The 26,671-nt window shown below is 37.2% G+C and overlaps 1 protein-coding gene across 4 annotated transcripts in view; it reads right to left on the bottom strand.

The window, feature by feature from the left end:
* Positions 1–4,742: 4,742 nt before the first annotated feature.
* Positions 4,743–26,671, bottom strand: part of GRB14 (growth factor receptor bound protein 14) — a 125,477-nt gene continuing 103,548 nt past the window's right edge. The window contains exons 5-13 of one of the 4 annotated variants that reach the window (XM_060016668.1): positions 26,118–26,255; positions 21,037–21,147; positions 20,750–20,845; positions 14,690–14,770; positions 9,457–9,573; positions 9,293–9,365; positions 9,058–9,145; positions 6,776–6,869; positions 4,743–5,446 (exon numbers count right to left, since the gene is read on the bottom strand). In XM_060016668.1, coding sequence (XP_059872651.1) covers positions 5,300–5,446; positions 6,776–6,869; positions 9,058–9,145; positions 9,293–9,365; positions 9,457–9,573; positions 14,690–14,770; positions 20,750–20,845; positions 21,037–21,147; positions 26,118–26,255 — 945 coding nt within the window. In that variant the 3' untranslated portion in view covers positions 4,743–5,299. The remainder of the gene's footprint in view (positions 5,447–6,775; positions 6,870–9,057; positions 9,146–9,292; positions 9,366–9,456; positions 9,574–14,689; positions 14,771–20,749; positions 20,846–21,036; positions 21,148–26,117; positions 26,256–26,671) is intronic. The other 3 variants (XM_060016667.1, XM_060016670.1, XM_060016669.1) reach the window with 3 other exon arrangements.

The following is a 26,671-nucleotide window of genomic DNA, read 5'->3' as shown; positions in this document are numbered from 1 at the left end:
ACTTTCTACCATAACTCTCTTCCAAGTCATTTGTATGTGTGGAGACTTCATATCAGGTTTGGGAAAATGAAAGGTTGTTAAATTGTAGAACCACACAGCAAACATCCCAAGAAATATGTCCTCAATATCCATGTTCTTAGGAGTCTTTTTTACCGCCTGGTCTCAGGACTTTGCCAACGGCCATCTTTCTCCTGAGCTTCCAGCCTCCCACCATCTCATTAGGCCCCTTGATTCATTCTGTTGCTGCCTCCCAGTCTACTTCCATGCCCAAATTATCTTCCAATGCAAAATGAAGTTTTCTGTACTTACCTATTTTTTTTAGCATCAAGCCTTCAGTCTCACCTTCCTGTATAAAGAGGTTCTAAATAAAGAGAATTATTTTTCAAAGAATTCCAGTGACATGTTAAAATTGGACCTTTGTTACCATCATAATTATCACAATCTTCCTAGTTTCCTTGACCCTAAACCTACTAATAATTTTCAACTCCTCCCTTTGCTTCTCTCCAATGTCTGATAACACTGATGATTCCCCCCTCCATAAAATCATTTTTTCATGCCTATGGGTCTAGAGCAGTCTCTCCTGATTTTTGCCCAGATTATTGCAATGGCTTCTTGATGAGCTCTTTGGTTTAAAAGAGATAAAAAGACTAATAAAGCCCATTCCTGATTTCAACCAGGTAAAAATGAAATGGGGCGCCTGGCTGTGGCTTTCCTTAACTAAAATGTAAACCACTTTGCCAAGCTTGCCTTTCCAGTCCTATTAGCCATGGCCTTCCCCTCTGTCACATGCCCTGTATACTTCAGTTACAATGAAGCTGTCATTTGCTGAAAAACTCTTAAATTCAATCTGTGCACTTTCCATGCTGCCTCCACTCCCCCTTTGACGACACTGTCGGCTCTTTCTCCAAGGTTTTGTAAATGTAAATCCTACAGGCCTTCCAGGACCCATCTCATTCTTCCCATCATTCAGCAAGTGTAACCAATGTCTCTCTCCCATTGTGTTTATAACACTTATCCAGTTTGGCTTCTAGGACACATATTTGTGTATCCAATACTCTAATATTCAATTCTGCATCTCTAAAAGTGCCTTTCACATAATAGGCACTCAGTACATGCTGAAGTAAACTTAACAAGCACACAAGGTGACAGCATTGTTTTCAGCTCCTAATCAGATTGCCAACATTACAAGAGCTTCTGAGGGGAACAGAATCCACTCTAAGTGTACAACCAGGGACACATTTATTCAGTGAAAGTTTACTAATTTCCCAGAGATGTACCATCACCTAGGAGTCCTTTATTCTTCCTCCACTCAGCCATGTGTTAGCTCAATTCCTGTGTTGTCTAGGTGGGGGTCTCTGGAGCAGGTTTTCAATCTTCTATACTTCCCATCCTATCAATGTTATTTGGGGGGAGGGAGATGGAAAGTATGAGAATCTCAAATCTCACTTTATATTTATTAATCAGCAAGTGGAAGGAAGCCCGGGAGTCTGTAGGATCCGGTGCAGTTAGGGACAGCTGTCCACAGAGTCCCTACTGATGGTCTGGGTACCCCCCACTGTACTATAACTGTGGCTACTTCCACAAAAGCAGTCTTATACAAAGGACTGAAACCAGGGCAGAGGCACGATGTATGACGTATATTATGTCGTTCTTGGCAGGAAGGGCAAACAAGTGGTGGCATAGCAAAGATTCTCAGTGGTGGAATGGGCAGTGTCCCAGGGAGGTGGAGTACCTAAATGTACAATCACTAATATAATAAAAGATGCATCGATTAAGATTCTACACCATGTGCTAAGCACTTTACATCAATGATTTCATTTCGCACACACACCCCCGCCTCCCCCACTGAAGAAGTGGTGGTGATGGTGACTGTAATACCCTCTACAGAAAAGAAGAAACTGTGATTTGACCAAGGCTACATAGCTACTATGTAATGGCCTGGAATCCAAATCCGCAAAGTCTAACCTCAGAGCTATAATCTTAATTCTAGCTTCTAATGCCTTGTGTATCACGTGGGGTCGAATTAGGAACTGGTGAATTTTTTATAATTACAAGGCGAACCAGCATGGTAAAGGACTAGTCACCTGATACCCCACTGTAGAAACAAGTATTTATGCTGGTTAAAAATTCACTCAGATCCCTTTCTCAAATTGGGGGATCTCTGCAATGACGTTTTGGGTCAGTATAGTTATGTGCTCAGTCCAAAGGCTTGCCTTTCTCTTGTTCACATCTATAATTTGTGGTCTGAGATACATGCAGTTAGAGACATTACAAGCAGTGCCCTGGTTATGAGCATGCCTAAGTGTCACAGATGGTAAAAGTGTAGGAGCCAGCACTGGCAGGAGGTGATAATCCCACAAGAAGCAGGTATGAAGGTTTGGTTGAGTGTTCAATAAGTGTTACAAGAACCCTGCATCTCAAGCAAACTACTCTGTGCCCCACTGGTGTGGGTTAACACTGACTGAGAATCAGCTCCTGTATTCCCTACAGAACGTGAGACAGAAAACTAGAGGCTTTATATGGGCAACAGTCAACACAGCCAGGAGACACAGCAGGCCACGCTACAGCACGTTTCCACCCGGGGTCCACCTACATATACAATTGTACAGTTATGTTTCTATAATTACTGTGCTTTGAAATTCTATTTATTTTCTGCATTTAAAGACATTCTGTGAAGAGGGTCCATAAATTTCACGAGGCTGCTAGATGGATCCAAGGCACAGAAAAGCTTAAGAATGCCTGGCAACAGAGGGAAGAGCTTTCTAAATATGGAGCCAGCTTGAAACACCAAATTGTACCCATAACCAATGATAATCTTTCCTCTTCAGAGAAATCATAATCCAGGTGATAGTCTGGTGTCCCTACCGTAACACGACTACCATATGTAGAGTTGGCACTGTTGGTGATCAGAAGCTAGAGACCCCATGGGCCTCTGATTAACTGATGCTGACCACCACCCTAAAATAGAGCTAAGATAAAAATTTCCAACTAATATACTCAAATCAGTCAGGTCTTTGCACCATTATACATGTGAAACAAGTAATTATTCTGAATTGAAACACTCATAGTTTTTATCTTGTTTGACCTAGTTTTCCTGAATGTTTCAAAATAAATAATTCTTCCATTTAAAAAAACGAAAAAGAACAATGTGGACCAGATCTGCTGGGTTTTTTTTTCTTTCTAGGAGGATAAAGTATACTAACTCCAACATATGAAAAGAATAAAAGAAGAAAACATAGAGCTAATCTGACCTAATCCCACTCTAAAATGGTGCAAGATAGCAAAACTTGGCTAAACCAAAATGAAAAATAATCCAAAGGTAATTCACATTTTTCTTGGAAATCCATTTTAATACTGTACTAACTCTTGATGTGTCTGACACTCTCAGATTTAATTTCATATAAGATTTACATACATACACACGTGTTCAAAACCCTTTATCAGAAGGAATCAGGAAGGATAATGTCAGCCCTTCCTCAATAATTTTTCTTGGCTCATGCTTTAAGACCAAAATGAGCAATTACGTACAAAATCTGGGCTCCACAATAATAAATTTAGATTGTGAATGAAGTTAGAGGCACAAATAACAAAGACAAGCAAAAATTGGTCAGTTTATGAGAGTCTAGCATTTAAAATATTACATTTTCTGATATTGTCAATTTGACCCTGGTGCAAAATAAGAAAATGCATATCAGTTCAAAACACAAAATATTTTTATAAATCAGAAATAAGTCAGAAATAATCAGAAATACTCTACAAGGTTGAAAGGGTCAAGTGTGTTTACCTCTTGCTCCTCTATTTAGGGTCCTATGTGTCATTCAAGCCTTTGTAGACACCAGATCGATAGTTTATAGCATCAGATTTATGTTCTAAGTTTCAGTGTTTTAAGAATTAGGTTTGCTTTGGCTAAAAGCAAATTGAGTATTTTTAAAATTCTGCCAGTAATTCTTTTTCAGTAATAATTGATTTTATTAGCATTGTATGAATGTTTTCAGATGCTCTATTACCAAAAATGAATAGCTTTTATTTAAAACTACAGTATGCATTTTTGAAATATTGTTCTTAAAAAACCTTCTTAACTTTCCCAAAATGTTGTTACGAGGATCAAAGGGGATGAGCAATATTTTGTATGATTTTAACGTTTATTTAATGTTTTATTTCTCATCTTTTTGTAGAACAATGAATACCCTTCTCACAAAAAGTAGGAAAAACAGAGTTATAAATCCCAACAAAAACTTTCTAGATGGTCTCAGTGAGGTGATAAGGGAGGTGGGTGCCTCATGTTTCCAAAACCTTTTCCATACCGACATTGCCAAGGTAAGATGATGAAAAGGGAGTAGGCAAAGAGAATAGCATGGATTTACCTATTCGGACCTTAATAGATTTTGCATCTTTGATTTTAACATTTTGATCAGGTTAATCATCTAGTTGTATAAGGATCTAAAGAAACTTCTGAAAGTTACAGCGTGGGGCAAATGTGAAATATTAATGTGAAAAATGTTACACTGTGACAGATTACATGCCATGAGAAAGCATGTGCAAATTATATAAATCCCCTCTATATTTTAATCATTTCCTTAAAAACAAGTAGATAGTTCCAGTCAATTCTTAAGTGAATGAAAAAAATGCAGTGAATAACGTGTCACTAATAGGTACAGTATCAGTGTAAATATTATAGTATAATTAATAATTTAATATGTAATAAAAGTCATCCTGAAAAAAAATCAATATATCAATACTTCAAAATAATTTTAAGCTGCTATTTCAAAATATGATTTGATTTTAAGGTTATAATAAACTCAGAAAATATACAATTCAAAATAGTTTTTAGTTTTATTAACAGGTTGTGAGTAGCTTCTTTTAATTGTTAACTCAGGTTTTTTATCATACTTCTTAAGTTACAAAAACAGTACTTAATTGAAATTCAGTCCACAAATAATTCATTCTGAGCCCCAACTTTTTTTCATACTTTGTGGTTGAGAATTCTAATGTTGCTATAGTAAATAAGGACAGAAAGATGTTTAAAATGTGCATAATTGAAGAAAATATTATAGTAATGGAAAATCACACAAGAACACACCAGGTTTTTTTTTTTGGAGGTTTAATTTTAACTAATATTTAAATGATGAAGGTAATGTCAATCCAAATCTTTACTTATTTGTAATGCACAAACTATTTTTTGTAACTTGTAAGAGAAATAGATTCTTTTCACCACGGCAATGCTTTCACCCTTATTTATGGTCTTCCTTTTTCTTGAGTCCTTTTTCTTCAGCAGTTTAACAAGTCACTTCTTGTTTGGCTAAAGTGCAATCCTAGCACAATAATGTTTCAGCTTGCAAGGAAGAACGCCCTTATTGAGTTGATAGAACTCCACCAGCTGGATTAGATCCGTAAATCTTGTGTGCCCATCATCCAGGGTGTGGAACATTTCACCATCATCTTCCACCTGCAACAGGAAAAACAACAAACTGGTAAGAAGGGCAAAATACCCAGAAAGACAATCATATTCTATTGCATACCGCATCTTTAAATGCCAAAATTGATGTGTTTATAATACTAAAGGACAGTGAAAAGAATGTTATGGCATGTCCACTTCTTCTTTGTAACTTCACTTGCATTTAAAAGAAATACCATCTGATCCTAAGGTAAGCAGTGTGGCTCTACTTTCTCTGTCTCTAAATTCTCTTAACGTTCAGTAGTTAGAATAGTAGGATTATTCTGAATCAATACAGTGCACAGTGAGAAACCGGCACTATTCAGTATAAAAGTAAACAAAAAATTTTAATACTCCCACCTACAGAAATTAATTTCCATTTCTAGTTGTTGTCTACCTAAAGCCTTACTTAATATATTAAAAATGAATATTCACCATAATTTGTATCAGTAAACTGATTCTGGAGCAATCAAATACTGTGTTAGTGGAATGACAGCGTTTTGGGGTTTTTCTGTTTTTGTTTTCTGCAGTGAGATCTCAGGCATTAAGCAATTCATACGTGCCAGGGACATCGCTCACATAATCAATGAAGTAGGGAAGATACTTCACGTGGACTTTGGATAGTTCCAAAAAGAAGTCATTCAAAAAAAAGAAAACACTAGCAACTTAGCAATCTGATGTAATACCTTCTTGAAAGTAGACTGAATCTCTGTTCCACACTATCTGGTTCCAATACACAGACCACGTGCATACATACATGCGCGCGCGCACACACACACACACACACACACACACACACACACACACACACACACACACGGAGAAGCAACAAAAAAATCCCAAAGCAAGTTGTGCCACATCAAAGCAGAATTACAGAAAATTTTTAAATGTGCTCAGAATAGTTTAAATAATGATCTCCAGTTCCACAGCACCTGTGTACCTATCCATAATGATTAAAAACAAACAAAACTACAAAAAACACCAAAAAAGCATTGTGGGGACAACAGAGGAGAAGGGGCTTGAAAATAACGATTTTTAAAGAACCACTAGAGGAATTCAGGAGAAGGAATTTTCAGTAACCTTTTAACAATAGGTGGCATGGGGTCTATACAATATTACCAAATCATATTTCATGGGAAAAGGGAAATTTAATTTTTGCAATTCCTGTATTTCTTATATTAATTCAGGCTCATAAAACCATTTCTGCCAAACTTAACTCTAGTTAAAGCACAAGTTCCCAAATTATATTTAATAAAAGAACCAAAAAAAAACTAAAGTTTCCAAAAGCTTATGCATTAAGATCATCTCTAATATACGAATATGAAATCACAAATTACTTACTGGTATAATTTGAAAGTGCTTTATTTTTTGTCCATGACTCATTGACAGTACGAAAGTTTTGGGGTTGCTCTGACTATCCCGTACCAAGAAAACTCTAAAGAGAGAGAAAGATTTCAATATTTTTCTACATTTACTCATGGATTTCATAGAAATATAGCCTGTACCAAATCCAGGAAGTATATTCATAAATGTAGCCAGAATTTTCCTTTACTATGTATTCAATGATGGGATTATCCAACATGGTAAACAATATGGTATAACATAAACCTTATACTATAAAACTATCATCAGAGCTAATTTAATTTTAATAGGATAAATACACAGCCGTTTGTCAGAATGCTTGCTCACAATAACCAATATAATGCTATGCTGGCATCAATAATTAGTGCTACGTCCTTTTTCCACTGGGAAAGCTGGGTATTCACATGTAACTCTTTGGTACAGGGAATAAGGCATTAGCATATTGTTATTTTAACTTCTGGGTCATATTAGGCCCTAAAAAAAGAAAATTATTTAGAGTGAAATAATTTTTAACCCCCTCTTCTACACTGGATCCTTTCTTTTGATTCTGGTTCCTACTATTACATACACAACAGAAAGTGAGAATTAATATATTCTAAAAAATCAATCCTGAAATCATTTATTAAATGTTTGAGCAAAATGTTTTAAGTAAAAGAAACACTCAAACAACATATACTTTAACCTTGAAGAATGCAGTAGAAAAGCCTCTATAACAGGCTAGAAAAACAAGACATGGCCTAATGGCCTGAGAAAAATGCTGCCAGGCGTGGATTCTTATTAACTGGCAATTCAGTGCATAACCAGCTTTATATTAATTGTTGGCAAACAGACTGTGCAAACAGTCCCCACTGGTGACTCCAATACTAATCTCACTGTGCCTGGGCGAAGAGACAGCCAAATCTGAGCCATCACAGATGTCTGATGAGATTATCCATTTCATCTGTGCTGTGTGAGATTCCGACATTACATCTCTAGGAGATGGGACAAAAGGGAGTTTCACTGGTCAATCAAGCTTAATTCTCTCCCCATTCCTGAGTAGATCACCACTGCCACCTAGTGGATTGCCTGGCATCATCACATCTTTCCAAAAGAATACCCCAAATAACCCATTTTTTAATTAAAAATTTTAAAAAATAAAGATACTGTCATTCTTTATGCAATTATTTCATTCAATTTACAAAAAATGGGCTCAGAAATAAGGGAAATTATAATCCTCCAAAACATTTTGACAATTCTTTGTGATTTACTTCTTTTCTTGGTCTTAGATGGTAATTCTGCTGATTGCTCAGATTTATATCTGAAAAGACCGTGTTCCATGCAGAGAAGTATATTGAAATCTTTTCTTATTTAGATTCTACTGAAATGCCGACTTGCTATTAATAATCTTCCATGTGAAGGTGCATTTTTATCCAAATGTCAGTATTAAATCACCTTGAAATTTTGCCATCATCTTAAGCCAACCCATGAAGATATAAGATCCCATTACCACTTGTTTAAATTGATGCTGGTTTTATTTCTCATCCAAACCTCAATATAAGCTCCTTAACTTGTATTGCATTTGGGAAGAGAATTCAGCTAGTGTTATAGGAAGTACTGATATCTGAAATACTGAGTAATCTGAGAAAAAGAAAATTCTTTAGATCATAAATCTTGCATAATAAATTTTCTGTTTCTCCTGTCTCTTCTGTGGTATCCCACTAAAAGATAACATGAGAAAAGTCAAAAAGTACTGGTTTCATAGGTTTATATTCCTTTAAACTGTTAAAATTTAGAGAAAAGAAAATAGGGATTTAAACAGAAAGAAAAAAATAAGACAGTCTAAATATGTAAGAAACAGCTTTTTACTTTAACACACCCTGCATCAAACCTAAAAAAATGTATAATACGTAAGATAGTGTCATGACACAAACCATACTTTGCAAACATATTACTCGTTCAAATCAAAATGTTGACACGCCAAAACAAGTTCAGTTTTCCCCCCATCAATTAATACCTGAGATGCACAGAATGGGTAATATTAGTGATCACTGGTTAAGAGCAGAGCATCCTGTTCAGCTATCTTCTCCTTATGCGCAAATACTAAGCACACACTATGTAACAGGAACCGTATAGGTATTGCTAGGATTCAATGACAACCATCCTTATAGAATAAAGTCACTTCTGTTTTAATAAGCTGAAGTCAAAACTCTCTGTGTGTGTTGAATAAGTCATTACTGATTATAGGAGAAATCAAAATCAGTGCTACTCAAAATCAAACTTACCCATCCACTAGACCTTGCTGAATGATCAATCGCTGAGCTTCCTCTCTAGAAATTTTGTGGTGAAACCATGGTTGGGACCGGTGGATAGCTGAAGAAATAAAGTGGAGGAATACAAAGATTTGTTTGAAATGATCACTATTTAATTATGTGTACTTTCTACCCTAACCCCTCAATGACTACATCTAAATGCACATCTTGCCACCCAGTTAGTCACACTGAATATGCAGAGACATACCCATGTTTGTGGCACAGCTCTGTGAAGACGCAGTGGGGCTACCATGAGTGCCCAGGCGTAAACATCCTTTTTTCTGTGCAAGGAAGAGGGAAACAAATTTTAACTTTCGGGGAGAAACAAATTCAAATCATAAATATTTTGAAGAACATGAAGCTAATTTGTACCCTCCAAGCTAGTCCTTCTTCAACTGCAACTGAAAGGGCTTCAGTGGGATTTTCTATAACTCTGCTTTTCTGGCCTGAGAAGTCCATTGCTACCAGGGAATTCTCTGATATACTTCTCTGGAAAAAAAAGCACATTTTTTACCTTGAAAACATCTTTGAAGTTACCTTTCAGTGCTTTGCTGGCAGTACGTTTCCATTTTAGGATGTGGTTCCAAAGGTGGCTAGCAGGAAATTAAAAAGTTAACAATACATATTCAACAGAAAATGGTGCTATAAAATATTTTGGTTAAATAAGTTATACAGTTATTTGTTAAGGTCATTGAATTAAGTGTTGAATAAAGAGATTAAAAGCTTTCAAGGTAAGCATGTCTTTCTTCTAAAGCAACCCAATCTCTTCATATTTAGAAAAGAATAACCTTTCCTGTGGCTAAGAAGATCCATCACTTCCAAACTCACCTCTCTATTATGCTTTGAGATTCATCAATGATCATTTAAATGTCAAATCTATCTACTTATTAAGATTCAAGATACACTAAAGCTGTAACAGACTGACTTACATCACTTCTTTAGAAACAAATAGTACCCATATTTTATAACCAACAATATGTATTTTAAAAGTTTATCACATCAACTTTTCTCTAACTTAGAAAATGAAATTTAGTGAAATAATTCAGGTAACTCCATAATACTAAAATTTCTATGATTTGATACGTGAATGTTTTTTCATCTTGTGAGCATGAACATGGCAAAATGAGAGCTTCAAAAATAAGTCTGAATGACAAAAGAAGAACTGATATAAAAGGAAGACATACTCTGTAAACAAACATGATTTTAAACAAGTAATAAAGTCATCTTTTTTGCGAATTACTTTTTGTATTCATAGTCTCTGAAGGTGAAAATAAAACATCCAAAACCTGGACCTTATTTTTATTTTTTTCTTTGTTTAGGGCTCTACTTTGTAACCATCTTTTAAAAGGTGTGCCAACCCAAGTCATGCATCCTAAAAAAAAAACAGTTGTCAGAATCTTCAGTTATGAGTGTCACTCAGCATGGGGAGGGGGAAGGGTAAGCTGGGACGAAGTGAGAGAATGGAATGGACATATATACAGTACCAAATGTAAAATAGATAGCTAGTGGGAAGCAGCCGCATAGCACAGGGAGATCAGCTCGGTGCTTTGTGACCACCTAGAGGGGTGGGATAGGGTAGGAGGGAGATGCAAGAAGGAGGGGATATGGGGATACATGTAAATGTATAGCCGATTCACTTTGTTATAAAGCAGAAACACACCATTGTAAAGCTATTATACTCCAATAAAGATTTTTTTTTAAAAAAAAGTGTCACTCAATTTGTAAGAATTAAAACTCTTAAAAGACAAAACATCCAAAACCAGCATGAACACTGTTTAATAGTTTTTCCCCACTCGTCATTAATAGAAGAGCAACACAAAAACCGGAGTTCTCATTGTAAAGGATCAGCCAAGATACACCTGGAGTCTCCTGGCTTAAGACCATTTTCTCTCTCTCCACATGGATTCAGCCATACCCTGCTTGGTCTAACAGACTCTAGTCAAATGTCTGCTTGAGGGGCTTCCCTGGTGGCGCAGTGGTTGAGAGTCCGCCTGCCGATGCAGGGGACACGGGTTCGTGCCCCGGTCCAGGAGGATCCCACATGCCGCGGAGCAGCTAGGCCCGTGAGCCATGTCTGCTGAGCCTGCGCTGTCCGGAGCCTGTGCTCCGCAACGGGAGAGGCCACAGCAGTGAGAGGCCCGTGTACCGCAAACAAACAAACAAACGAACAAAAGTCTGCTTGAAACAAAACCTGGTTCATACAAAAATGGGAGGGGGGATAATTTATCACTGCATTACACATCCCACTTTATTAGCATTTATTATTTCCTCTTGAAACCTTGCTGTAGTGGTCCACAATCTTATTACGGTTCATCTTTATTTCTGGAGATTCGACGTGCAATCTTTCATTTGTTATAGGAGGCTTCATAACTGACAGCTGCTCTTTCCAAACAGATGCTGTCTCTGTAATCTCTATTTGCTGTCACACCTTACTTTGCCCTTCTCACCCCGTGATCTTCTGTGCTGGGCTGTGGACCAGATGGATATACTTTTGCTTTGCTGACATTAATGAAAAGCTTCCACCTGCCCAAGCCAGAGAGTAACTAATCTCAATCATAATGATAGCTTTATCCTTATAATATCTCTGCCTTCACATGCCAAGATGGGCTCTGTAATCACAAGGTTCTGATAACATAAAAATACCGTTAGGAAACAAAAACATAACCAGTTCTTATTCTTTTTTTCATTTTTCTCCTATAATATGACAGGCTGAAATGTAAAATAAGATCCCATGTTACATAATTACTTGACCTAAGTAGGGAGTCTACGATACAAATAAGTATTTTCATTTGCTACATTACACTAGGGGAAAACACAGGAATATAGAAAATGTTTTCCACTGAATGGCAGGTGGTGGATGAAAAATTAATAGTTTACCTTTGGTGGACAAAGAAATGGAAGTGAAGCAAAATCTGACTTGAACCAAAAGGTCATTTTCAGCTCAATTTCGTTCACATAGAAAAGTGATGTTGATAACATTCAGAATCAGTGTATTTCTCAAATATTTGTCCCTTTTTCTACTTCTTCCTTCTGGTGGGATAAATAGGGCAAGCCCTAAAAGAGGGTCCATGATTTTAATGGCATGCCTCTCTTTTTAAGAAAGAAGAGGCTTGGGTATATCCTGGATTATCCAGACCACACCTCGAGATCAGATCCAAACACTTTTAGTGAGGTTGGAACATGAAATGTTTTTCAGGCAGCTTAGCTAAGCAGCAACTCGTAGTCACTCACTCCCTGTCACCCCATTTGAAAGAGCTACATAAACGTGTAGCACAGGCCTTAGTAAGAGGGCACAGAATTTCCTCAGACACTGTTCTCTCATCAGTGTCATACAGAGCCACAGGACATCAGAGGTGTAATCGATTCTAGAGATCACGCAACTGTCCCCCTTATTTTATACTGTAGGACGGCAGTGACTCAATCAAGGTCACGCTTACGGTAAAGATAGTAACAGGCCCTATCTAAGGTTCTTTTATGTACCACAGAATGGGAGGTACAGGGAAGAAAGTGCAGTTTGGGATGTCTAGCTCAGAGTCAAATGTGAAAAATAATAAGAACTTCAGTTGACTTGTTTTTCCCATCCCCTTGTTCTGGCCAGGACCATATTAACAGATGTTCCTTTAAATGAATCCCTTTTATTATCCTAAAAAGGACCAAATACATTTGGCTTCTTGAAATATCTGCTGATGATTCTCATTTCAAAGGCTGATGGGATGGCTATTATGTGCTATATATAGTTATGATGTTCATTATGGTATGATAATTTTTTTCTCATTTCCCTTCTCAAAATGAATCCCTGGAAAAGAAGACAATATTGTTCCTTTAAAACTATAACTAAGTATGTGAACTTTTCCCTGTTGTTCCTTGAACATGGGGCCTCAATGAAAACCAGCAGAGGCAGGTGAGAGACACTGGCATCCAGGATATAGGTCACTGATTCTTTCATGATAATGTAGAAATTATCCTGGGATTCTGTATAGACACCAAAATAAACGCAAATACCTCCCCAACCTTCTTAGTTTCCTTCATGAAAATTAAGAAGAGTAGAGATAGAATTCTTGATGCTATTCTCTCTGATCATGTCAACTGCCATACAGGACAGGTCATCTTCCTCACCACACAGAGACTTAAACCTCTTGTCCTTCTATCCCTATTTACAGCCAATTCATTCAAGGAATGTCTTCTCATACAAGGTGCTGAACAAGTAAAGCTACATCATCCAAAATGCCATAGACGTACTGATCAACAGTAGGATCACTTGCAACGGAAAGAAGCAAGAATAATACCATACTTGTACACTAATGACAGTGATGAGACTAGAAAGTACTTACTTTATAACATTTTTTTCTATGATTAAGAGGACACCAAATAATAACTACCTCCAAATCATGGCTGCTATTAACATGCTCATCCTAATGACTTTAAAAGAAATTTAGAAGGATTTAGGAAAGGATTAAGATAATAAAATTCATTATTCATATATACATATATGAATTAAAAGATTACAGTATGCTGACAAATTGTAAAAATTCTCACCTTAAAGCTATTGCTTTTATAAAAACTCATTACATTCCTTAGTTTCTTATTTTAGGGCTAAAAAGTAATGTGATACAAAGATGAAAAGTTACTCTTCCATAACGTAAAGCAACGTAACTACAGCATTGGAGTTCTTTTTCCATATTAGTCTATCGGACTTCATAATCAACATTATTTCATGCTTCATTCCTAGAGCTGAGCATTTATATGCTACGTTACATGTAGGGAAATGCACCTTCTTTGGTCACAGGCATGAAACACATGTTTTAACCTAAGTGGAAATGTAGCACGTTAGCTGACTGTAATATGGGCTCATACTTCTGAATTCCTAATACACTCAATATTAAGGAGCACAAGCAAAAATAGCAGAACATAAACTTGGAGTTCAGAAATAAATTTCTTGTGTTAATGCACAGGAAATTAAAATTAGGTCCCAAAAAGGGGAAAAAATGTATCTGCCTGTAAATATCCAAGTGGCATTTAGTATAAATCTGTGAAGCGGTGCTAGTCTTAACGCAATGCACGACCTGTATTTTGGCTTGCATCTTTTGGGTTTCCTGGAGAGCAGTATGCTTTTCAAGGACCTGGAACTTCAAAAATTTAATTGTTAGAAAGTCAGAATGCAAAAGAGCTCACAGGCTATGATAATCCCAGAATGAATATTTAAATAAATAAATAAACCCACCATCAAATCAATAATTTGAAGAAAGATCTACAATCTCAAGGACAATGTTCTCTAAATTATCTTATTAAAATCTAATCCTCAAATGTAATGACAAAGAATCACTCGCATAGTTCTTTCAAATATTTAAAGTTTCTCTATAACATAAAACATGACTGTAACTGAATACTTCATGTGTGCTCGATTATTGTGATTTTATCACATAGGCTGCAATCATATAAAATCCAAAAAAAAAAATAGTTCAATATAACATGATAGTAGGATGGTGCCAAAAAGTTACTTTACTTGACCAAAAGGAAAGAATGGAAATGTACATTTATAATGTAATGTGATTGCAAATTAATGTAAATATAAAATAAAATGTAGGTTCAAAAACTTGGTGCTTACCATGGGTGATATACTCTGAGAACTGCAGCCACTTCTACCTTGATATGGGTGCATGTAATTCTGGTACAGCTGCATGCCATACTGCAGAATAATAAAAACACATTCCCGCCACTTTTACTACACAGAGTTTTACTACAACTTTTGAATATCAACACTTTCATTAATTATACATCATCAATATAAAAACTGAAAATTATAAGCTTTCCTTAAAACAAGTAAAGCAGCCATACTTTTGAATGGTAAACTTTTAGTGTCCTAAATAGTACAGTTTAAAAGACAGTGTCTTTTATTTGGACCCACACGTAAGTTCTAGCTCACAATCTAAAGATCTGGAACTGACACTCCTACTCATTATTCTTAGTGTCAACAGCACCAAAACCATTTGGAGCTTAGCACTAAGAAAGCTCACTTGGGAAGGGTGCCCGACTTTATGGTACAAAGACTCTGAGGATCTGACACACATCCTAAGCAGAACTGGGTAAAATTTACCATAATTCTTCAATGACTGATTGATGAATTACATTGTCTTTTGTAATCCATAAACTTGATCCTATTTTGAAGATTCTTGGCACTGTATCACCCTCTGGTAACAGTACTCTTAGGGCATTGTTTAATTTTTGGCTTTAAATTCAGGGAAGTCAAAATGGTGGGGAATCAGGCTAATTTCAGACAAAGAGTCATGGCATACAGTGTAAAGAGCAGTAGATAAGAACTACAGAGGCTTTACTTTCAAGAGGTAGCATCATAAGAACTGGACTGCTAGGCTACAATTGGAAAGTGGGTCTAGAGTATAATTGGATTGTTAGTTTGAGAAACATTAAGAACGCCAACTGCCATGGCCCTCTATAATTCTCTCCATTTCATGGAGCCATTATGAACTTAAAAGTAGGTCTGATATAGAAGAGATTGAAGAGACACCATGGAAACCAATCTTACCCTTAGGATGAATTCCATTTAAACATTCTAACAGAGCTGTTTCTCTACTAAAAACTATTTTCTTAAAAGCAATTGCAGCAAAGTGGATATATTTGGTAATTAGGCAGAAAATCAGAGGGAGGTGAGGGGAGTCACTGTTTTCAAGATTTTGCTTTTAACATGAATACAGTCATTTAAAATTCTCTGTGTTGACTTCTTTATCCAATTATTTCCCAACTTATAAAAATTATTTTTTAATTTAAGGTTTGATTGACATTAATAGGACCTAATGAAATTTATTTTAAATCAACTCTAAGCCTACGGTAACTTTAAAAAGAAGACAGAGGAGCTTAATTCCTAGTCAAGTTCATTTGGAGAATATACAATAGCCTGCAACCACACTTTCACAAGGACATGCTGCTTGGACACCTTTTATTTACCTGCAGTGAAAAGCCTGCTACCTACTAATAAGACTGTTTCCTTCAAAGATGTATTGTCCCTGGTACCTGTGGTGTTAGGAAGTTGCTTCTGTGCTGTTGAAAGTTAACTCTGGCTAAGGGGTAGGGCATGGGTCACCTTAACATTTCCCTGTCCTATGGAGGGGCAGATAAGGGACCAAAATGTGTTAGAGAGAAACTAGCAGAGTTCTAACTGAAGGGAAGGGGAAAAGACAACATGTAACTAGGACACTGTACATGAGCAAATCTCCCCTTTTCTAAGTCTTCTGATTTTTCTGATTCTATATGTAACTGGAATTTCTCCAAAGAGAATGGGAATATCTCTATCTGATGCTACATGAAGAGTTTACATGTGTATATGAAAAAGAAAGGAAAATAAAACAAGGGGCCAAATTCTTGGGGGAGGCTATATCCAATAAATAACACATAATGAAAAGAAGAAGGACACTTCTGGTCCAGCCAACATAACATAGACTAGTCTTTCCCTGCTCCTTGATACTAGGTACAATGATAAACTCTGGAAATAACACGATAGACAACCAAAGGAGATGAGCAAAAGCTACCTCTAACACCAGGTGAGCCCAGCTGCACCAGCCAGGGGGATCAAACCAGTGCCCCACTGACAACAAGCTGCCAGTCCCCTATTAGAGAGCCTCAAATGTGTCTGTGCTGGCAGGCCAAGGCTTCCTGTAACTGATTATTTTAAAGTGTAAAACAGATCATATCACTTTCCTATTTGAAACCGTGGTGGTTTCTCATCGGCTCCGTGATAAAGGACCTCACTGATGCTGGCCTCTATTTCCAGCCTCATCTGGAAACACTTTGCCATAACTGAAATAAACAGGGAACACAGATGTGGTAGCAGAATAATGGTCCCCATATATGTCCACACCCTAATCCCTAGAACCTGTGAATATATTAGGCTACCTGGCAAAGGGGAAATAAGGTTGCAGATACAATTAAGGGTGCTAATCAGCTGACTTTTTTTTTTTTACATTTATTTTCATTTATTTATTTTCTGGCCGCACCACGTGGCATGAGGGATCTTAGTTCCCCCACCATGGATCAAACCTGTGCCCCCTGCAGTGGAAGTGCATTCTTAGCCACCGGACCACCAGGGAAGTCCCTAATCAGCTGACTTTGAAATGACGTGATTATCTTGGATGATCCTGGTAGATCCAATGTAATCACAAGGGTCCTTATCCAGAACCAGAAGAGAGAACCAGAAAAATGGCAGCATGGAAAGGACTCAGCTGGATATTGCTGGCTTTAAGGGTGGAGGAAGTTGCCATGAGCAGCCTCTAAAGGCTGGAAAGGGCAAGAAAATGGATTTCCCCCTAGAGACTGCAAAAGAGAACGGAGCCCTGTTGACACCTTGCTTTTAGGCCAATAAGACCCATTTCAGACTTCTGAATGACAGAGGTATAGGATAATAAATTTGTGTTTTAAGCCACTAGGTTGGTGGTAATGTGTTACAGCGGCTATAGAAAACTAATACAACAGAGCATCTTTAAACTGGGCATCCGTGACTTGAAAGAGGCTTTGAGAAGAGTCAAACGAGAGGAAAAAAAAGGTAAGAAGGAGACAGTCTTCCAGAAACTGAGCATTCTGGATATAGAAAGAACAAAGAAAGCTTTTAGTACATTTCATCATTTCTTAGACACACATTTGTTTTCAAACTAACAATCTGTATTATAATCTATGGCATCTCATATTCACTGTGGATGAATTGACTTGCCATTGCCTGAAACTGATATGGGATTAAGAAGTCATTAGCATGAAAACCTTGCAAAAGGAATGCCAGGAGCTAGAAAGACAACCCCATGGACCATGGCAGAGCACTCATCTGAGAGATGATGCCTCCCAAAAGCTCTTGAACCACAGAGCTGGTTAATCTGTGGAAAATATGAGTATCCATGACTCTGAGATGAAAATGATTCAGAAAAACCAGATTGAGAATATGAAGAAGTTTTAAGAATACCTCAACTAACTTATTTCATATATATGTATATCTATACACATACATATATATCTGTGTGTATACACAAAATTGATAACATCAACAAAAATGATGAAAATCAGGACTATAGGCCTAAATAAACCTAAATATTCAAATGAAAATAAAAATTATAAGTGATATGAAACATCATATCACAATTTTATTGGCATAATTCTCATCTAATTACACAAAAAATAATAGAACATCCTAGTAAAATCAATGGCATGTCAGAGTCACTGAAAGACTGATTAAAGGAAGTGGGTTTACCACCTGCTTCTGTGTTGGGTGTTTGAATTTGAGGCCCTTAGAAGGGAGAAAGACTTGGCTAACAAGGTTGGAAAGTATCTCTTCCACCAGCATAGCTGGACTTACAGGGTTCTGATGGAAGGGGAGAGAAAACCTGAGACCTCAAGATATTTTCTCTACCATAACTGTGATGGAGTAAAGTCTACCAAAGAGTGCCAGCTTCTTTATCTATAAAAGGACAGCGCTGGATGAACTCAGCGTTTCTTAATCAGGCCGACACCTGGAGTTCAAGTCACTAACTCGGGATCCCCCAGGATGGGGCTGGGCACATGGAGCTTCAGAAAGCACCTCAGGTGATTCCAATGCATATCCCTAGTTACCTAGTTACTACTGCTTTGACTGGTTGGTTTCCAAGACCCTCTAAAGTACTCTTCTCTTCTTCATTTTGTTTGTTTGTTTTACATTTTATGACAATGAGAGCAAACAAGTGACTACTTAACATGAGGGTTTCAAAGAATCAAGATTTCTAAGATTTGCTGAAACCAAAATCATGACAGCCATTTTGACAGTAGACTATTTGAGAAACAAATCTCTAATAAAAAGGTAACCATAGTGACTTTCTGCCATAACAGCTAAAGGAAGAAAATTTCACAGTTAATCCAAAAGCTTCCTTTAAATTACTTTAAAAAACTTTCTTCCTACCACTTCACACCCACTAGGATGAGTATTTTTTTAAAAAGTGGAAAATAACAAGTGTTGGTGAGGATATGGAGAAACTGGAATTCTTATACATTGCTGGTGGGAATGTAAAATGGTTTAGCCTCTGTGGAAAACATTTTGGCAATTCATCAAAAAGTTCAACATAGAATTACCACATGACCAGCAATTCCATTTTTAGGTATATATCAAAAAAACTGAAAGCTGTTACTCAGACAAATACGTGTACAGACATATTCATAGCAGCACTATTCACAATAGTAAAAAGGTAGAAACAATCCAGATACCCAACAGTGGATAAACAAAATTGTTTATTTAACATATATATATGTTAACCAACACACATACAATGGAATATTATTCAGCCATAAAAAGGAATGAAGTACTGATACATGCTGCTACAACATGGATGAACCACAAATCATTATGCTAAGTGAAGAAGCCAGACCCAAAATGTCACATATTGTATGATTCCATTTCTATGAAATATCCAAATTGGTAAATCCATAGAGACAGAACATGGGGCTGGGAGTAACTGCTTAATGGGTATGGAGTCTCCTTTTGAGGTGAAAAAAATGTTTTGGAACTAGACAGAGGTGGCAATTGCACAACATTTTGAATGTACTCAATGCCTCTGAATTGTTCACATTAAAAATAGTTAATTTGGGGCTTCCCTGGTGGCGCAGTGGTTGAGAGTCCGCCTGCCGATGCAGGGGACACGGGTTCGTGCCCCGGTCCGGGAAGATCCCACGTGCCGTGGAGCGGCTAGGCCTGTGAGCCATGGCCGCTGAGCCTGCGCGTCCGGAGCCTGTGCTCCGCAATGGGAGAGGCCACAGCAGTGAGAGGCCCGCGTACCAAAAAAAAAAAAAAAAAAAGTTAATTTGGTTAATTTTATGTTATGTGAATTTCACCTCAATTAAAAAAAAGTAAAAGAAAATAAAACTTTCTTGCAAACCTGGTATGACAATGAGTAATTCTGATTCTGATTATTCTGTCCTTCTTAAAAGGAAATGGTCGATAAGTTTTATAATTATAAATTTAAAGTTGTGCTAAATTTGCTAGCATACAAGTTTTAAAAATAAACGTGTTTTCTATACATCCTGGAAGAAATCAGTTCTGTGTCTCTCTCCCCCTACCTACTTTTAGAACATTCTTACTCCTTGTCAAGATGCTTACCAATAAATTTTGCTTATAGAAGCGGTAATTTTTACTTAGCACAAAGGTAAATGTTTGAATAATACAGCTGTAGTAAAATTTATAAAATAATTTGCATTAAACTAGAAAGCAATTCACACAACACTTAAATAAAACATAAAACAACTGCACTAAACATATCCAGGTGGGCACATTTTAAAATATACTTCACATCGGATTGATGGCAATGTTTTTAAAATGCAGACTAAGTCATGGACAGGAGAAATTTCAATCAGTTATACTTGCTATATATGTAATACTCTTACAAAAAAATAAAAAGCAGAACATTTTTAAAAATGGAATACTCCACACACACAAGATAAATGTATTAGGTTATTGCACTCTACTCTGGAAATGTTTATCTTTCAGATAAAAAATAAAATACACGCATTTGGTGGTAGTTATTTTTCTTCTTCCCCACATACCCACGTGCATTCATAGTGAGTCTTCTGAATTTTGAAATACAAGTATTTTCAAACTTTGATGGTACTCCCAATGTTTAATAGAAATTCACACCTGCAGTGAGATTACCTTAAACAATCTAATCGCGGTCACCCAGCACGTCCTACTCTGCTCTTCTTCTGCACAGAGCATTTTCAGGTCTCGAGGCCCTCCTGCTTTGTTAGGCTAGAAGGCCACAGCACATTGTTTATCGTTAATGCATATCTTGAAGGTAACACCTGTTGAAATAAAAGCCACTAAAATTCTCCTATATATAAGAGAAAGCTGTCTCTTTTTAAAAGAAATTAAAAGAAACTCAAGCTTACCTAAAAGGCTGAGGCTTGCTTTATTCATCTAGCAAAATATTAAGCCTGTACCTTAAAGCAGAATCCATAGTTAGTCGGTGCTCCATGTTTTTTTTTGCCTGCCAGTGACACATAAATATCACTATTGCCAAATTCGCTGAAAAACTGCAAATGCCGTGGTTCCTTAAAAAAATATATATGTATGTTGAAATGGATACATATTTTTACACTACCTTTTGTATTTCTATTATGTTACATAACTTATACCTTGGCAAAAATTATTCCAAATAATGTCACAGATACAAAAGGAAAGGAAAACTAAGTCACTATATCCTTAAATAACCAGGAGCTGGATATGAGATTATTTAATTTGAGAAGTAGTGATTTGTTTATAATTTAACTTCCAATATACAAAAAAATATATCTTCCTATTTTAAAATTACTTGCTTTAACCACCACTTCAAGGAATCTGAGGGAGAGAAGAGAGCAAAGCATGGCTTTTGAAAATGTTTTCTTATTTGGGTTTTAAATAATGGTAGTTCCACAAAGGGAAGAAGGTTGGTTTGAGCTTCTATAGCAGCTAAAGGAAAAAAAAAAAAAAAACAGATGATTCCTGCTTCATTGAGAAATGATCGTCCCTCATGTTTGTGTACTGCCTCTCGTACCACAGCAAGCAATGAAACAGGCGGCATGACCACCTTCCTTTACAAAAGGAAGGAAGTCTGTACAGATAAATTCAGGGAAATTACCTGGCAATGGAAAGTGTCTGATTTTCAAGGCAAAGTGGAATCATGAAGGGCTATTTCTTCTCTTGGAAATCCATAAGATTTAGAGCTGGTCATGGGAAATCACTGGGTCATATTATTCTGTGATAGGTTAATAACTTGGAGAAATGCTTAATTCTGGGGTTGAATGTGTAATCAAAACTGACCACAACGCATTGGTTCTTTAAAACCTTGCTACTAGTCGTGTGGTCCCAGACCAGCAGTATCAGCATCACCTGGGAGCTTATTGGAAATGCAAAATCTCAGGGCCCACCCCAGATCTGCTGATTCAAAATCAAAATCTGCATTTTAACAAGAACCCACGTTATGCACAGGCACTGAAATTTGAGAAGCAGTGCTCTTAAACAAAAAGATAAAGCAGAACATTCAGCAATTTGAGCAACCCATTCAAATCCAAATCCAAAAAAATTTCAGTCATTGGCCAGTAGGCTGGCTATTCCATCAGTGATGATTAGTAGAGCAAGAGCTTCTGTGTATGCAACTGTTTCTCTGTGTGTCACTGTTCTTTAGGCATTTTGATCTAATGGATGACTAAAGCTCCCAACTCCATGGGAGAATGAGGCAGAAAAGAAAATTGTTAAGAGACCCAGGGCTTCCCTGGTGGCACAGTGGTTGAGAGTCCGCCTGCCAATGCAGGGGACACGGGTTCGTGCCCCAGTCCGGGAGGATCCCACGTGCCGCGGAGCGGCTGGGCCTGCGAGCCATGGCCGTTGGGCCTGCGCGTCCGGAGTCAGCCGCAACAGAGAGAGGCCCGCATACCGCAAAAAAAAAAAAGAGACCCAGCCTAGGGCCCTTGGAACAAGGGAGGAGAAGGGAGAAAAGTACTCTTGTTGGCAAGGCCTTTAAAACTTTATTCCTTGATAGAAACTGATTTGCTAGTAAAAATGTCTGATTTCTATGAAGATGGAATAAAACCATCCCTGCCCACTGATACTGTAGAAGTCAATGTAGCTGAGTCATTTGGACGTGAGAAAAAGGCAGCTTAAGAAATACTGGAAGGACATAAGAGACATGATGAGTTTCTTCTCTTGACTAATTTTTGTTCCATTACTGCAGACACATCAAAGCTTATGACAGTACAAGACTAAGGCTGAGCTGGCACGGTTAGCGAAAGGTAAGCATGCAAACGTGTATATAAGGGGGAAGTTGGAGAGCAGGGTACTTAGATGTTTCTCTGTAAGTCATAGCCACACCGCCAAGGCTTGTGTAAGTGTTTATCTAACTCCCATGCAGCCTACATCTTTAGAAAGTAAAATAAATCAAGACACTTCTCATAGAAAAAGGGCAGGAAATGGTCACTTTGCCAGGTAGAAATGTCATATTAGACATTAGATAACCTATATGATTTTTATAGAGGTCATAATCCTTGAGTTTATCTAATATCTTGAATTTCGTTTTTAAGGGGGAACGTATAATCATTTTCATATATATAGACTATGGAACACATGCTCATTCAGCACAGGCTAGAGAGAACACTATTATGTACGATGCACAGCAAAGTTAGACACCATGTTGAGGAGAGCTGAGGTATGACCTGAGAACAGAGGTTTGATGCCTGTAATGTTGCCCAGCCAAGGGGGGACTACTGCAAGGATAAGAGTATCGCTTCAGTAGATGGAATAGGAGCTGTCTTGTTATGTAATAGGTGGGAAAGGAAAGGAGGTGGAGGGTGAAGTAAAAAGACAATGGGCTGTGGATTTTCATGCGAAACCTATTAAAGAATTAGGAAATCAGGAATTAAGGAGATATTGTCATATCTTCCAGGGAAGAATCACTGGGAAGACAGTCAAAGAAATGTGATTACTGGATTTAGAAGCCACTTTTCTCTGATGCTAAAAGTAAAAAGATGATCCAGCACACATTTGTTTAAAACCACCTTCGTATATTACTTCATACATGAGGAAAACTGGGAAAAGAGAAACTTCATTACAAAGGTTAAGAAAAAGTCTAAAACCTTAATTACAAAAATGGGTAATTATTCATCCTAACATTATCTGTAATATAACAATTTGAAAACTAGGTTTAAATCCTCAAGAAAAATTAAATGCTTCTATACGATAGAACACTAGTAGTCAAACTATATATACTTAAAAATAAAAGATTTCTGTAAAGGAATGGATTACTAAATAAGTAGAGGCCTTTTCCATGAAGTATTCCACCACTTAAACCTAAAACACACATACACACACTTGCACATGTGTGTGCACACACATGTGAATAGCAGCAAAGGAAAACTGTGTATCAGGGAAGGGAGGAAACTATGTAAGAACAGTTGGGGAAAATATGGGAAGTATCACTCCTTTGCAACTCCATATCTCCATACCACTGCCCAAATATCTAGTCTCTATCCTTAGCTGTGTTCTGGGCATTTCCATTTGGATACTTCACCACCAACACAATATATCTAGAACTAAGATCAGTATCTTTCTTCTAAGATTTGATTTCTTCAAATCTCCTATTCCTGTTTATTCTTTTTTTTTTTTTTTTTTTTGCGGTACACGGGCCTCTCACTGTTGTGGCCTCTCCCATTGTGGAGCACAGGCTCCGGACACGCAGGCTCAGCGGCCATGGCTCATGGGCCCAGCCGCTCCGCAGCATGTGGGATCTTCCCAGACCGGGGCACGAACCCGTGTCCCCTGCATTGACAGGAGGACTCTCAACCACTGTGCCACCAGGGAAGCCCTATTCTATCATTTTCTATTTCTTTATTTTCCTTAAGTCTTTCTCTAAGAACATTAAGTGCTTCCTCTTCTTTCATATCAACCAGTCAACAAAATCTGACCATTTGTCATTTAATCTTACATCCATCCCCTTCTCTCTCCACTGCTCATACTAGGTTAGATCCCATTGCCTCCACCCTTGCTTACTGAAATGATCATCTAGTTAGCACTAATTAGCATCTGTGCCTCAACTCAATCAATCAATCTCTCTCCCTTCCTGCCCACTTATCCCTTCCCTCCTGCCTCCCCTGCTCCCTTCCCCTCTCCGTTTCTCTGTCTCTCTAGTTGGTTTTTTAAGCTTCCTGTGGCCATGTTCATCTTACAACATGATCATTTCACTCTCTCACTCAAAATTAAAAGATCTGTCCATGTCCTAACATGAAGAAACTGTGAATGTGATCTGTTTTGCAAAGGGGCCTTTGCAGATGTAATTAAGCTAAGGATCTAGAGATGACATCTTCCTAGCTTATCTGGGTGGGCTCTAAATCCATGACAAGTGTCCTTATCAGAGACACACAGAGAAAGGAGAAGGCTGTGTGAAGACCCAGGCAGAGACTGGAGTTAGGCAGCCACAAGCAAAGGGACACCTAGGGCCATGACTAGCCAAGACAGAAAATCCTACTAAAAATTTAAAGGATCAAATATTGAGAATGAGAGATAAATAATGAACATTTTCAGCATAAAAGAAAAATATGAATTTGAAGATTGAATGTGCATGTTAAGAATCAAGCAAGGTATGTATAGCAGAATATATTTGAACATACCTAGAAATATGGCAGGAAAATGACTAAATACCAATGATGATAATAAAATTTGAAAAAGAGCCAAAGAAAAATGACAGATTACCCATAAAGAAGCAACAGTGTTGTCACTGACAGAACAGATGCATGAACATAGAATTAAACTCTCATGAACACTCTCAAAAGTAGTTTTACTTGAAGGGAATCAATGCATTGCATAAAATGTCAAGACATAAAACACAGGCATATGGCATAGTAGGCAACAACTAGACTACATAGAAACAGATTACATCGTGCTAGTGCTAAGGGAATCACATTCATAAGTGATTATGTATGTGTGTATGAACATCTGCACAGGAATGTCTACGTAACTGTATACATAGGTATACATAAGCAAGCACACACATACATCCACCGCTGATCATAACATGATAACTTCCTCTAGGAATTCATCATCTAGGTGAGGAGACAAAACTAACACACACAAAGGAACTAATAAGCAGTTACAGACTCAGCTGAGTGTTACTAACTGCATCAACAGAAGTTCAGAGGTGGGCAAGGTCAGTAGTATGACCTGGGTAAAAAGAAAATATGTGAACTCTGTTGGGCTTCAAAATCCCAGCCTTGATAAGGAGAATGGGGGTAGATTCAGAGTGGGGGAGAAATGGGCAAGGAATGTGGTACTGAAACAAGAGCATCCAGATGGTATCAAAGGATGTGTATTGAAACTAATGGGAAATAAAGCTGAATAATTAGTTTTTAAATAGATTATGGCAAATGTTTGGAATCTAAAAAAAATTACCAACTATTGACATCATGCAATAAGATAATGAATAAAACAAAGTAAAACCCATTTTAACTTACAACTTCCATATAATTCATAGCACATCACTGATATTCCAATTTACCTTTGATGTCCCTTTAGTAGAAAAATATAAACCGGATCTTCTTAAAAGGAAGTAAATCTTTTTCCAGGACTTCTTTCCCTGTTCTTTTGCATGTAAGAAGCCATGGATTTCAGGATATGTGCTTGAACTCAGAAACATCTGGAAGAAAAATCAGATACTCTCATACAGTTTCTGAATCAATGATATTGTAGTTTTATATTTCAAATAGAAACGTGCAAAATCAAACAGCATTGATACCACTTATACACCATTACAGAAATAGCGATATATATAACAAAATAAATCAGTCTTGTGAAAATCTGAGGCAAGTTCCAAATGAAAATATGCTCACGAAATATATATTCTAAGTGATCAGTACTTAGTCAAACACCAAAATTACAAGCTATTTGAATGTCCATTTGAAAAGCTGAACTTTGTCTACAGAGTTAAGTCCTGATACTTTTCATCCCTGTCTATGATTTTCCTTGAGATTATAGATTGACCTATCAACTTCAACTTCATTATGGTATATGTAAGACCATGATCTGGACTTCCATTATTCAATTATTAAAGAA

This window comes from Delphinus delphis, chromosome 7, assembly GCF_949987515.2.
Source record: "Delphinus delphis chromosome 7, mDelDel1.2, whole genome shotgun sequence".
Classification (NCBI taxonomy): domain Eukaryota; kingdom Metazoa; phylum Chordata; class Mammalia; order Artiodactyla; family Delphinidae; genus Delphinus; species Delphinus delphis.
Note: the sequence above shows the minus strand (reverse complement) of the source record. Positions and strands in the feature narration are given on the sequence as shown.